A 14,914-nucleotide genomic window follows, 5' to 3' on the forward strand; every position below is an offset into this window, starting at 1 on the left:
CTGCTAGTTCCACCTGCCTTTATGTCTGGTTGCCTGCCTCCCTCTTCTTTGACCAGTCTCCCTCTCTCCCCCCCCCCATGCCAGCACTTGCCCTTTGCCCTCTGGCACCCTTCCCTGACCAACTGACTTAGTCTGGTCCACCCTCTGCCGCATTATCTCACCCTTTTCCCTTTCTTCCTGAACGCTCGCCCTCCTGGGCCTGCCTTGCACTTGCCCCCCCCCCTCTTTCCTGCACTTCTCCCCCTTCCCCCTCCCTGATATTTCGCTCCCATGATCCGAATGTCACATGTCCTAGTAAGACCCTTACTGTTATCTTCTCCATCTGCCCCCCCCCCCCAGCCCCCCTTTTGTCTTGTGCCGCCTGGTGAAACTTTCTGATGTAAAGGCGCCATACAAATGTTCAATAAATAAATAAATAAAACCTACACGAGAAAGGTCTTGCTCTATGCGTTGCCCCGTCAACTCTGCTCCGGTGCTGTTGGGGTTATTTGCGCCCTGCAATTACCCGAAAACCAAAAACACCCCCCCCCCCCAAATAGCAGTCTTCTTCATTTTACCTCCGCAGGTTACCACCTCAAAGAACCCCCCCCCCCCCCCCAGTCCAAATTGTAGATCGTCCACCGTAAACATTTTAAAAAACATACGTACGTGATCACGATTTTGGCCAAACTACTCTATTCTGGAAGCGGGTGATTTAGTGGGTGTTGGAGCTGCCAGGGGCAGGCAACCGAATGCTAAAGAAAGAAGCGACTAGAAGGTGCCAGCTTGCCATCTGGAGATAAGGAGTTTCCATGCATTTGGCCCTGGTCCTAAAATAATCCTGCAAGCAGCAGGTGACGCGCCTCCCACACGCTGGAGCCAGGAGTGGTGGTAGATACCCGCCGGCGGATCGATGGCGCGGCCCTGGGCAGGTAGAGCCCGGGCCACTATCTTGGCGGGGGTGTGGCTAGTCTACAGGGTGGCGGCGCAGGTGGGCGACTATATAAAAGCTCACTCGCTTGGCCGCTCATCGCTCGGAGCTGGTTGGCAAACACTCAGCATGGGTCCGTGGGGTATGCGAGTCCTGGCATTCGCCTGCTGCCTGGCGGCAGTGCAGGCCACCACGGTAAGTGGCACCCATGCGGACACCATCAGCGGCGGGTTCAGGCATCCCATCTGCAGGGCACTCAGCTCGACAACGGCAGCGGCCGTCGTGCCAAGCACGACAGCTTCAGGGGCAGTGCCACAGGCACAGCAGGACCTGGGCTGGTCTGGCAGGGGCCTGGGCTAGTCTGGCAGTGGCATCGACAATGGGGGCGGACGCCGTGCAAAGCAGGACAGTGCCACAGGCACAGCAGGTCCTTGGCTAGACTGGCAGTGGCATCGACAATGGGGGCGGACATGTGCAAAGCAGGACAGTGCCACAGGCACAGCGGGTCCTGGGCTAGTCTGGCAGTGGCATCGACAATGGGGGCGGACATGTGCCAAGCAGGACAGTGCCACAGGCACAGCAGATCCTGGGCTAGTCTGGCAGCATCTCATCCACTGTGTCTTTATTTTAATTGCCCAAGAGCTACCCAGGGACCGAGTTTCCCTCTCAACCATGTTTGCGTCCCCTCTAACCTTCCTCTGTCCCTCCTCACTTTCTCTGCCTCCACTCTAGCACTTCACCCATCATCGTCACATCCCGAGCACAGCTGGCCGTACCCACCTACCTGCACTTAAAAATGCCCAATGTCGGTTGTCCTTGATCTATGTATGCCCACCCATGTACCGTCCCCGGTGACTGTTCCATTTACTCCTCTCCACAACCTGGTCGCAATATGCCAACAGTTTGGGCTTTTTTTCTATGGACATGGAAATGGGACTTACAAGGCACTGCCATAGTGGAATTAACTGCCCATTGATTGTAGCATGGGACAACATGATGCGAGTACCTGGGCATCTAATAACAGTCCTGGTTAAATGCCTAATACATCTACACAAGCCAAAATGGTTGGCTTTGTCAATGCTTATTTTTAATAGGACTTCAAGGAAGGACGGTGAGAGTGCTTATACATCAAGTGGCTGAAGGCAGACCTGGTTAAGACAATTTTATTACATCAGTAGCGCCTTTACAGCTCCAATTAAGTTATTAACTCTCAAACGACTGCTCTCGAAAAACACTAGCAGGCACTTCCAGTGCAAAGTTTGATGGTAAGGCGTGATTAAAGTGAGCTCAAAGAGCTCCCATGAAGGTGTGTTTTGGGTGGGGAGGGACAGGAACTGGGTGGGAATTGCCATAGGGATTAGCACGGCCATGGGCAGTCAATGGGTGGGCAAATAACCAAACAATACCTACAAAAGTTGTGTCCCTCCTTAAATGCCGTTCCTCTCCATCTGTACTCTAATGCAATAGTTTAGGCTTATGGGTGGCTCAGCCACCTAACAGCCCAAACGAAAAATAACTGAATAAACAAGTTCAATAACCCTTTTTCGTACAAGTGTTTCATGTTTTGTGGGGCAGTTCATTTTAATCACATCATGAACATGTCAATCACAAATAAAAAATGCAGGTAATCGGAAGGGCCCATTTACTATGCCTTTTAGACTATAAACATGCACACGAGGAAAGCTTAGAGAGCTCTTATGTGGTCCCATCTCGGGTGGGATCAGGTGTCATTCCTGGCATTTGGGCTTCCAACAGTTTGCATTTTCTTACTTAAAGTCCTGCATATATTTATTTATTATGCGCTAAAACCCATGGGTGTCAAAGCGCAAAAACCAAAACATAAAACAGACATGGGAAAGACAAAAAAAAGCAGGATAAGATTTGGAGAACAGTAAATAAGGTTCAAAACAGAGGAAAGAAATCGACACCTAAGTCAGGAGGTTAATTTACGTAAAAAGATTGAAAAATAAGAACGTTTTCACTTTTCCACTACTAATGTCAAATTAGATGAGCCCATGTTAAAATGTGTCCACATTCTCAGAAAAAAGGAAGAGTGCTGTCTCCACACCCCACGATCTATATTGCTAGTAGAGCACCGATTGGCTAATTTGATGCTCCGAAGGACTCTCAAATCGGAAGATCTCATGGCCCCATGACCCAACCCTCTGACGTAACCAAAACAAAACGTCCCTTTGGATTCCATTGGTGTTTGGAGTGGCAGGGAAGTGGTGTTATTCCCCATTATGGAGTCCCATTGGACTCAATTGTGGTTTGGAGTGGCAGGGAAGCAATGTGATTCTCCATTGGGGTTTGGAGTGGCAGGGAAGCAATGTTATTCTCCATTGGGGTTTGGAGTGGCAGGGAAGCAATGTGATTCTCCATTGGGGTTTGGAGTGGCAGGGAAGCAATGTGATTCTCCATTGGGGTTTGGAGTGGCAGGGAAGCAATGTGATTCTCCATTGTGGTTTGGAGTGGCAGGGAAGCAATGTTATTCTCCATTGGGGTTTGGAGTGGCAGGGAAGCAATGTTATTCACCATTAATTTTTTAAACATTTTTTTATTTACTTGATTTAATAAAATTAATGATTTTTACAAGAGGAAGAATCCGTAAAATAGAATAACTGCAACTTTTACATTTGTAAGAAAATAAATAAATAATGGTGAATAACATTGCTTCCCTGTCACCATTATGGAATCTCATTGAACACCATCTGGGGTTTGGCGTGGCAGGGGAGCAATGTTATGCCCCATTATGGATTCCGTTGGAGTTTGGAGTGGCAGGGGAGCAATGTTATGCCCCATTATGGATTCCGTTGGAGTGGCAGGGGAGCAATGTTAGGCCCCATTATGGATTCCGTTGGAGTTTGGAGTGGCAGGGGAGCAATGTTATGCCCCATTATGGATTCCGTTGGAGTTTGGAGTGGCAGGGGAGCACTGTTAGGCCCTATTATGGATTCCGTTGGAGTTTGGAGTGGCAGGGGAGCAATGTTATGCCCCATTATGGATTCCGTTGGAGTTTGGAGTGGCAGGGGAGCAATGTTATGCCCCATTATGGATTCCGTTGGAGTTTGGAGTGGCAGGGGAGCACTGTTAGGCCCCATTATGGATTCCGTTCGAGTTTGGAGTGGCAGGGGAGCAATGTTATGCCCCATTATGGATTCCGTTGGAGTTTGGAGTGGCAGGGGAGCAATGTTATGCCCCATTATGGATTCCGTTGGAGTTTGGAGTGGCAGGGGAGCAATGTTAGGCCCCATTATGGATTCCGTTGGAGTTTGGAGTGGCAGGGGAGCAATGTTATGCCCCATTATGGATTCCGTTGAAGTTTGGGGTGGCAGGGAAGTGGTGTTATTTCCCTTTATGGATTCCATTGGGGTTTGGAGTGGCAGGGACGCAGTGTTATTCCCCATTATGGAGTCCCATTGGAGTCAATTGGAGTTTGGAATACAAGTTGTAGCCACACCTGTAGAGACCTTAAGTTTTGTAGACCAACGTGTGGCAATATTGATTGTTGATTCATTGACTTCGCTCCTTAGACTTGATTTTCCGGTGCCACTTTTGGGGGGAAAGGGGGAATTGTGAGGGAGTCCCTGCAGTGAATTGAATGGATACCACTGTTTCATGGAATGACCGCGGCCCTACAGGCTGAGCTGGTTATAACCTATCACTCTGAGCCATTAAGTGCTTTGAATGAGAGGGACAGCCACACATTCAGCTCCACTCAGTCCACATCGCAGTACTTTTCTGTGCCTCAAGCTAGGGCATGGGGCGTTGCAATGGAAGGGTGGACGGGTGGAGGTTAATCCCTTTCTAGTTTGGCCACAATCACCATAGTGGGTAGGGCATGGGGCATTGAGATGGAAGGGCGCACGGGTGGAGGTCAATCCCTTTCTAGTTTGGCCACAATCACCATAGTGGCTAGGGCATGGGGCGTTGAGATGGAAGGGTTGGCAGGTGGAGGTTAATCCCTTTCTAGTTTGGCCACAATCACCATAGTGGCTAGGGCATGGGGCGTTGAGATGGAAGGGTGGACGGGTGGAGGTTAATCCCTTTCTAATTTGGCCACAATCACCATAGTGGGTAGGGCATGGGGCGTTGCGATGGAAGGGTGGACGGGTGGAGGTTAATCCCTTTCTAGTTTGGCCACAATCACCATAGTGGCTAGGGCATGGGGCGTTGCGATGGAAGGGTGGACGGGTGGAGGTTAATCCCTTTCTAGTTTGGCCACAATCACCATAGTGGGTAGGGCATGGGGCGTTGAGATGGAAGGGCGCACAGGTGGAGGTCAATCCCTTTCTAGTTTGGCCACAATCACCATAGTGGCTAGGGCATGGGGCGTTGAGATGGAAGGGTTGGCAGGTGGAGGTTAATCCCTTTCTAGTTTGGCCACAATCACCATAGTGGCTAGGGCATGGGGCATTGAGATGGAAGGGTGGACGGGTGGAGGTTAATCCCTTTCTAGTTTGGCCATAATCACCATAGTGGGTAGGGCATGGGGCGTTGAGATGGAAGGGCGCACAGGTGGAGGTCAATCCCTTTCTAGTTTGGCCACAATCACCATAGTGGCTAGGGCACAAGCGTTGAGATGGAAGGGCGGACAGGTGGAGGTTAGTCCCTTTCTAGTTTGGACACAATCACCTTAGTGGCTTGGGCACAGGTATTGAGATGGAAGGGCGGACAGGGGGAGGTTAGTCCCTTTCTAGTTTGGCCACAATCACCATAGTGGCTAGGGCATGGGGCGTTGCGATGGAAGGGTGGACGGGTGGAGGTTAATCCCTTTCTAGTTTGGCCATAATCGCCATAGTGGGTAGGGCATGGGGCGTTGAGATGGAAGGGCGCACGGGTGGAGGTCAATCCCTTTCTAGTTTGGCCACAATCACCATAGTGGCTAGGGCATGGGGCGTTGAGATGGAAGGGTGGACGGGTGGAGGTTAATCCCTTTCTAATTTGGCCACAATCACCATAGTGGGTAGGGCATGGGGCGTTGCGATGGAAGGGTGGACGGGTGGAGGTTAATCCCTTTCTAGTTTGGCCACAATCACCATAGTGGCTAGGGCATGGGGCGTTGCGATGGAAGGGTGGACGGGTGGAGGTTAATCCCTTTCTAGTTTGGCCACAATCACCATAGTGGGTAGGGCATGGGGCGTTGAGATGGAAGGGCGCACAGGTGGAGGTCAATCCCTTTCTAGTTTGGCCACAATCAGCATAGTGGCTAGGGCATGGGGCGTTGAGATGGAAGGGTTGGCAGGTGGAGGTTAATCCCTTTCTAGTTTGGCCACAATCACCATAGTGGCTAGGGCATGGGGCATTGAGATGGAAGGGTGGACGGGTGGAGGTTAATCCCTTTCTAGTTTGGCCACAATCACCATAGTGGGTAGGGCATGGGGCGTTGAGATGGAAGGGCGCACAGGTGGAGGTCAATCCCTTTCTAGTTTGGCCACAATCACCATAGTGGCTAGGGCACAAGCGTTGAGATGGAAGGGCGGACAGGTGGAGGTTAGTCCCTTTCTAGTTTGGCCACAATCACCTTAGTGGCTTGGGCACAGGTATTGAGATGGAAGGGCGGACAGGGGGAGGTTAGTCCCTTTCTAGTTTGGCCACAATCACCATAGTGGCTAGGGCATGGGGCGTTGAGATGGAAGGGTTGGCAGGTGGAGGTTAATCCCTTTCTAGTTTGGCCACAATCACCATAGTGGCTAGGGCACAGGCGTTGAGATGGAAGGGCGGACATGTGGAGGTTAGTCCTTTTCTAGTTTGGCCACAATCACCATAGTGGCTAGAGCATGGGGCGTTGAGATGGAAGGGTGGACAGGTGGAGGTTAGTACCTTTCTAGTTTGGCCACAATCACCATAGTGGCTTGGGCACAGGCGTTGGGATGGAAGGGCGGACAGGGGGAGGTTAGTCCCTTTCTAGTTTGGCCACAATCACCATAGTGGCTAGGGCATGGGGCGTTGAGATGGGAGGGAGGACAGGTGGAGGTTAGTCCCTTTCTAGTTTGGCCACAATCACCATAGTGGCTAGGGCATGGGGCGTTGAGATGGAAGGGTTGGCAGGTGGAGGTCAATCCCTTTCTAGTTTGGCCAGAATCACCATAGTGGCTAGGGCATGGGGCGTTGAGATGGAAGGGCGCACAGGTGGAGGTCAATCCCTTTCTAGTTTGGCCACAATCACCATAGTGGCTAGGGCATGGGGCGTTGAGATGGAAGGGTTGGCAGGTGGAGGTTAATCCCTTTCTAGTTTGGCCACAATCACCATAGTGGCTAGGGCACAGGCGTTGAGATGGAAGGGCGGACAGATGGAGGTTAATCCCTTTCTAGTTTGGCCACAATCACCATAGTGGCTAGGGCACAAGCGTTGAGATGGAAGGGCGGACAGGTGGAGGTTAGTCCCTTTCTAGTTTGGCCACAATCACCTTAGTGGCTTGGGCACAGGCGTTGAGATGGAAGGGCGGACAGGGGGAGGTTAGTCCCTTTCTAGTTTTGCCACAATCACCATAGTGGCTAGGGCATGGGGCGTTGAGATGGGAGGGAGGACAGGTGGAGGTTAGTCCCTTTCTAGTTTGGCCACATTCACCATAGTGGCTAGGGCATGGGGCGTTGAGATGGAAGGGCGGACAGGTGGAGGTTAGTCCCTTTCTAGTTTGGCCACATTCACCATAGTGGCTAGGGCATGGGTCATTGAGATGGAAGGGCGGACAGGTGGAGGTTAGTCCCTTTCTAGTTTGGACACAATCACCATAGTGGCTAGGGCACAGGCTTTGAGATGGAAGGGTGGGCAGGTGGAGGTTAGTCCCTTTCTAGTTTGGCCACAATCACCATAGTGGCTAGGGCACAGGCATTGAGATGGAAGGGCGGACAGGTGGAGGTTAGTCCCTTTCTAGTTTGGCCACAATCACCATAGTGGCTAGGGCACAGGTATTGAGATGGAAGGACGGACAGGGGGAGGTTAGTCCCTTTCTAGTTTGGCCACAATCACCATAGTGGCTAGGGCATGGGGCGATGAGATGGGAGGGAGGACAGGTAGCGGTTAGTCCCTTTCTAGTTTGGCCACATTCACCATAGTGGCTAGGGCATGGGGCATTGAGATGGAAGGGCGGACAGGTGGAGGTTAGTCCCTTTCCAGTTTGGCCACAATCACCATACTCCTGACAAACAAACCCCCACCAGTCACACCAGAATAATTCATCTGCCACGACATGCCGTATGCGTATATCTTTCTAGGAAGGGTCCATGTTCACAGTGTAGAAAGTCAACGCCAATGTCAAAGGTGTTTGGTATGGTGCACGGCTATGCCCGTAAGTGCAGGTGTTGCACGACCCCGCTATTGAAGTGAACAGGCTCAGGTTTCTGGGTGGTGGGTGCTGTGAATGTGGACTGTCTGTTTGTAGTGACTTGAAGGTGTATGGTGGGGTCGCAGGAGTGCTCTGAACTTGCACTGATACCCATGGACTCTCTCACGCTCCCAAATCTTGGATGCACTGCGATTTTTGCAGTTCTTAACTTCCATACTAATATTTTTGAACTATTTCACCCCTAGCAGCACTTTGAGGCCATACCAATGGCATTAGGTGCTGTACAAATGCCATATAACATTACATATATAAAGCAGGACCCTAGGTTCAAGCAGCAGAGAAGTGCTGTGCATTCCACGTGTTGAGCCTGCAGTGACGTACAGTAAAGGTCGACATAGAGAGATTATTCAGGGCTAGTTAAGCAAGGAGCAGGTGTGGCAAGAAAAAATAGTTCAATGGTGGGTCAAGGGATTCTCCAAGTGAGAGGTGGGTAGTGGGATTTCAGAGTCACAGGGGGGGTCTCGATTGCTGGCACGTCTAGCTTCCATGCCTGAATTTCTGGAGTGAGGGGGTCAGTGTGATCTGCAGGAAGATGGTATTCCACAGTTTTGGGGCATACTGAGGTGGTGGGGTTCGTTAGGTTACACACCACGCCAGAGCCAGCAGGTACGTTTCATAGGTAGGTAAGTTTGTTCCAAGTATGTTACTTGATACAGAGACACTGGCACATTCCATCCAGCCAGCTTCCACTTCTTAACTGATAGACTTGGTACACTCAGAGCTGCTCACACATCAACACTCCAACCTGACATCGGTACATTCCACACACCTTGCTGTCCACGACATCATGACCCATAATTCACATTACAACACCTTTCCCTCTGCATTACCTAAAACTAAGTAAAACCCACCAACAACAACAAGCTCCTCACAAAAGCCAACATGTGGCCAGCACACAGATCAAATAAGAAACCACTAGCACCCCTAATCCAGATGTGGACACGGCCAATGCTCAAACCACGCCTGTGGTAAATAAGTTGCACCAACACCTCAAAAACCACATGAAGATGGAATACACATGGAAAAGGAAATGTGCTTACCCGCACAACATACAGGCAACGCACACCCACTATGCAAGGAAAAGTCACTACCACAGGCTCCGAAAAGAAAACTCGCTAACACAAGACAACTCCCAACCTACCACTAACTCCGCTCCCTCAACAAGGAAACATGAGAAAAGGCAAACACTAACAGCCTTAAAATCCATGATCTGCCCCTGACATCTGCCCATAATATGCCACGACTGTAACCAACAGTCACACCCAACGACAACTCCCCTGTAAACCAACCGTCACACCACCCACTACGCCTGGACTGTAACCAGCAGTCCACCAAACTAACCAGTGACTGTAACCAACAGTTGAGTAACAAATCCCCAGTTCATGCACAGTTTTTATCGGGTGCTTCATATTCACTCGTAGTTGGACTAAAGGATGATTTCTTTTGCAAAAAAAGGAGAAAACACTTCCTTTCCGTGGGTTGCGCTATGCAACAAACTTGTTTCGTTCTGCTTATCAATTTGGCAAAAGTTGTTCAAACGGCCATGATGCCGGTGTCTTAGGTTTCTCGAAAAAAGGTTCTCTGTTAGCCACTTCGTGGAACCTTTCTTTTTTTTCGTCGGTTTATTCTGTAGTGGTTGCACCAGGAAATGGGCTTCGAAACAGGCTGTACTCGACTTTTTGGTCGATTGCGGCTTTGTCTTTTTCATATAAATGTACGTGCTGAGATTGCTTAACTTTGGTGATTCGAGAAGACGCCTGCTTTCCTCAGAAACCTGCCATTTGAAAAGCTGGTGGGCGCGACGTACGTTTATATGAAAAAGACAAAGATGCAATCAACCAAAAAGTCGAGTAACAGAGGGGTAATTGAGCATCCTGTTGTATGTTTTACACTATGTAACTAGTCCCTATTTTGCTGGATCCCCCATAAACGAAACATTTGGGACCTACCCATTCTAACTCCTGTAACCAACAGTTGCCATGCTACGCCTTATCAACAGACACACCAAGTACTCCTTAACCCTCAGTCACATTCCTCACTATGCCTCCACTGTAACCAACAGCCACACCAACTGCAGAACCCGCCCGGCGTTCTGTCCTCTCCCACTATTGTAACCAACATTATGACCACTGCACCCACTCACACGCCACGACTGCAACCAACAGCCACACCAACTACAGAACCCGCCCGGCGTTCTGTCCTCGCCCACTACTGTAACCAAGAGCCACATCAACTACAGAACCCAACCGGCGTTCTGTCCTCTCCCACTACTGTAACCAACAGCCACAACAACTACTGAACCCGCCCAGCATTCTGTCCTCTAACACAACTCTAACCAACAGTTTAATGATACACACTCTCACACCCTGACTGTAAGCAACAGTCACCACATCTTGCCCTATAGAACCCGCCGGTTACCAGACATTTGGTCGAAAAAAATTGGTCAACCAGACAAATGGTCACCCCTTTTTTTAATTTTTTTGGGGGGGTCCCCCCAACCCCCTTTTTTCTCTAAAACCCCCTTTTTTTAAAAAACGAAAACCCGAAAAATAAATATATAAATAAATAAAAAAAATTCGACCATTATGTTTTCGACCAAATTGCGTCGACCAAATGTCATTCGACCAGTTTTCAGTCGACCAAATGACTGGACACCGAACCCGCCTGGTATGCCGTAGGACAATAACAGACAGAACACACAACATTAAATAAGACATGAAATGGAAACACAACATGAGCGTAAACAGTAAAACCTGAGGTGAAACATTTGGAAACTTATAGTATCAAGTCCATCGGAACCCCACACCCACATGTCCAAAATGTCCCGACCCCAGGTGGAACACCCTGGAGCCACATGTCCATGGATCCCCCTGGAAAGGAAAGACATGTTAACACACAATACACCTGGGAAAAGTATACAAATCTAATGGGGCACCCAAGGGCCACAACACAAACATTCACCACCAGTGCAACAGGCCCACAACAACATTTACCCATGGCCAACCCCTTATACATCTTCTAACCCAGATGTCACTACACCTGCACAACGAAAAGGACCAACCTCTACCAACACAGTAACAATTAAATCATTAGTGTTCCCACACCTGTGGACCAAGATGCAGCTAATATGCCCCCACTGTCACAGTACAAATTAGGGGCCTCCAAGGTTCCACTTTGACATGCCCGAGTGCTTCCTCCTCACCGGTTTCCTCCTCAGTTCAGCTGCTCCTACCATGGCTGTCACGCGAGTGTTGCTCCACTGCGAGCTGGCCAACCAGTACTTGCTGTCCCGACCGCCCAATCGATTTCGGGGGCCCCGTAACAGAATTAGCTCCATGCAAAAGTGGCACTTGGAAGGACCTCCCCACCCCCCGCGTTACAAATGCACCCATACACAAACCGCTCTGTCATCGGCACAGAGCTCAGGGTTAGATCTCTGTTGGAACCCTGCAACCCATGGCAACCGTTTGCCGGCATCTCTGCGCCGCATGTTGCAGCATAGCCACGTGGTGCGTGGACAAACGTGCCAACACTCCACGCACGTGACGTCATCATTCCACTGTTTGCAGCGGACATGGACAGGCCTCCACTCTGCCAAACAACCGGCGGGTTCCGACCGCCAAAGGATCCCTTCTGCTTTCCCTCCACCAGCACCCCCTGGCCACCGGTACTCACCCTTCTGCTATCTCTCCAGCAGCGCTGCCCAGCCACCAGTACTCGGACCACTCTGATAGGTCCAAGAACAAATAAAAAAAATAAGTCAAAATAATCACTTCTTCTGCTGCCTTTCCACCAGCACCGTCGGGTCACTGGTGTTGGGACCACTCAGCCGGGTCCAGAATGCGTTCATCTTGGAAGCAAGACAATGCAGCGCAACACAGGTTTGAATCTCAATCCCGCGCTTAGAAACCAATCTTTGGTATTAAGCGCGTTATAAAAGAACAATTATAATTTTCACTCTGGGAATCAGCCACACAGCTCTTGCTTGATATGGGTGTGCAGCCATTGGCACCAGCACCCTGAAAGACCATCTGGCACTTATGGGGTGAAAGGGGTGCTCTTATTCCCAGAAGACACATAGCGTCATCTTGAAACAGAAGAGCCTGGTGGCAAGTTCAGCATCTCTCAAGCTGGTCAGGGCACCACACCTGCTGAGGAACCTAATTCAGGAGCCACGTCCTCTTGCGTTTGGTTGTTCGCTAGGATGAACACAGAGGCTGCAAGTAGCTCAAGTGGGGTGAACGCAATGTGTTGAACGGCCATCTCTCCCATGATGCCAGATGGCCAGTTTCGGGTCAGTGTAGGGAAGGGTGCCTCAAGCTTTCTGAAGAAGAAGGACCTGCTGAGGTCGAAGTCTATCTCCGTTATAGCCACAATTGTACTGCCGGGTAAAGTCTAGATCTAGGGCTTTGCTTGTTGGGGATGGGCAACTTCCTGTGGGACTTCTCGACTCCTGGCACAGATGACCGGGCTGAGAGCAAGAGTGACATATCCAGCATCTAACTCCATGTTGAGAGCTTTCTCACATCACTAGTGTCAAGCTGAAGGATATAACCAAACTTTCCCAGTTACTTCCTCCTTCATACTCTCCTTTGCTGAAGACCCTATGGAGTACCTTTCACTGCATGGCTCCAATGAAGTAGCCGAGGCCCACAAATTGTAATCCCAGAAGGTACCAATTGTGATAGGGATGCAGATCATAATCTCATTGGGTACCAACAAGGACGGGATGTGGATCTTAATCCCAGAAAGTACCAATGATGATAGAAAGCAGATTGTAATAACAAAGGTATCAACAGTGACAAGGATGGGGATCATAATCTCGTAGGGTCCAACGATAATCAGGATGTGGTTCGTAATCCTGAACATATCAGAGGTGACAGGGATGGGGATCATAATCTCGTAGGGTCCAACGATAACCAGGATGTGGGTCGTAATCCTGAACATATCAGCGGTGACAGGGATGGGGATCCTAATCTCGTAGGGTCCAACGATAACCAGGATGTGGTTCGTAATCCTGAACATATCAGCGGTGACAGGGATGGGGATCATAATCTCGTAGGGTCCAACGATAACCAGGATGTGGTTCGTAATCCTGAACATATCAGCGGTGACAGGGATGGGGATCATAATCTCGTAGGGTCCAACGATAACCAGGATGTGGTTCGTAATCCTGAACATATCAGCGGTGACAGGGATGGGGATCATAATCTCGTAGGGTCCAACGATAACCAGGATGTGGTTCGTAATCCTGAACATATCAGCGGTGACAGGGATGGGGATAATAATCTCATAGGGTACCAAAAATGACCAGGATGCATATCGAAATGCCAAAGGTATCAACGGTGAAAGGGATGGGAATCATAATCTCATTGGGTACCAACGAGGACGAGATGTGGATCTTAATCCCAGAAAGTACCAGTGATGACAGGAAAGACCTCAGTCATCCAGCAATGGCTTCATTTGCATACTCTAAGCATGCGCCAATGAACGCATCTGTAGCGTGGCCGACTCTGCACACATTCCACACACTTTCTTCTCGAGTCATCCTCTAACCGCGACATGGGACACAAACACGAATCCCCGAGGAGCGTATTATGCTGGGTCACTGGCTGCTGGTGCTTTCTTTCGCCCTTCTGCTGACTTCCACCCTCGTTGTGGGGTACCTAACCATTGCTGGGGAACAGGAAAGTGGGGATAAAGGAACAAAATCAAGCTTCCTTTGCGATGTCGCAGCTACTCCTAGCCCTTGCCTCTGTCCTATTCCTATCACCCTCTGGGGACCTAGTCTGTTTCCTCCTTGCACCTACCCTGCGTGTCTGAACAACCCTGCCCCTTAAAGCCCAGCTGTGTCTACTTGTGCATGCCATGTATCTGGTGGAGGCCTGAACTCTGCTGATGAGCTCCAATAGTTGCCAGAATGCTACTGCCCCTATCAAGGACACCTCATCCATTGACCTGCGAATGGGTCCCGATAGCTTCAAGGTGGGTACAGCCCGACCCACAGGTGGAGGGGCGACTGAGTGATTGCATTTGTAAGGTGGGCATAGCACAGAACTTTCAAGACGATAGGGGGGCCCTACGTACTGTCCAGTGTAGAGGTCTGCAACCTTTAGCTCTCCAGATGTTTTGGACTTCAACTCCCATCAGCTGTAGTCAATTTCGCCAGTTGTGAGGGATCACAGCAATATAGTCCAAACATCTGGAGGGCAGCAGGTTACAGGCGGCCGGTCTAGTGTGATGTACTATTCCCATTGTACCCACTGAGACACTGCTGATAAGTGTGGCAGGGGGCGGGGCTAGCAATGGCAGTGGGCGGGGCTAGCAATGATTTTCTATGTAATTCAGAAGCTCTTTTCTCCCCCACCAGCTTGGTGTCGTGCACACCGAAGGTGGCATGGTCGAAGGCACAAGCAAGAAGCTTGGGCTCCTTTTTGCCGACTACATCGATATCTTCAAAGGTATCCCATTTGCCGGTCCTACCAAGAGCTTCGAGAAGCCCGAGCCACACCCCGGTTGGAAAGGTAAGAGCCGCAACCTGTGATCTGGTGTAAGCCTTGATATGATACGATAGGTTATTTATATTGCGCTTAATACCCAGAGGTTTCTAAGCGCAGACCCGAGGATCGAACCTGTGTTGCTCTGTCGTCTTGCT

General features: G+C 50.1%; 1 protein-coding gene across 1 annotated transcript in view; it reads left to right on the forward strand.

Moving 5' to 3' along the window:
- Window positions 1-853: 853 nt before the first annotated feature.
- Window positions 854-14,914, forward strand: part of CEL (carboxyl ester lipase) — a 42,200-nt gene continuing 28,139 nt past the window's right edge. The window contains exons 1-2 of the mRNA XM_069612140.1: window positions 854-1,105; window positions 14,630-14,783. Coding sequence (XP_069468241.1) covers window positions 893-1,105; window positions 14,630-14,783 — 367 coding nt within the window. The 5' untranslated portion in view covers window positions 854-892. The remainder of the gene's footprint in view (window positions 1,106-14,629; window positions 14,784-14,914) is intronic.

This window comes from Ambystoma mexicanum, chromosome 8 (genome assembly GCF_040938575.1).
Source record: "Ambystoma mexicanum isolate Mex_15411 chromosome 8, UKY_AmexF1_1, whole genome shotgun sequence".
NCBI lineage: Eukaryota > Metazoa > Chordata > Amphibia > Caudata > Ambystomatidae > Ambystoma > Ambystoma mexicanum.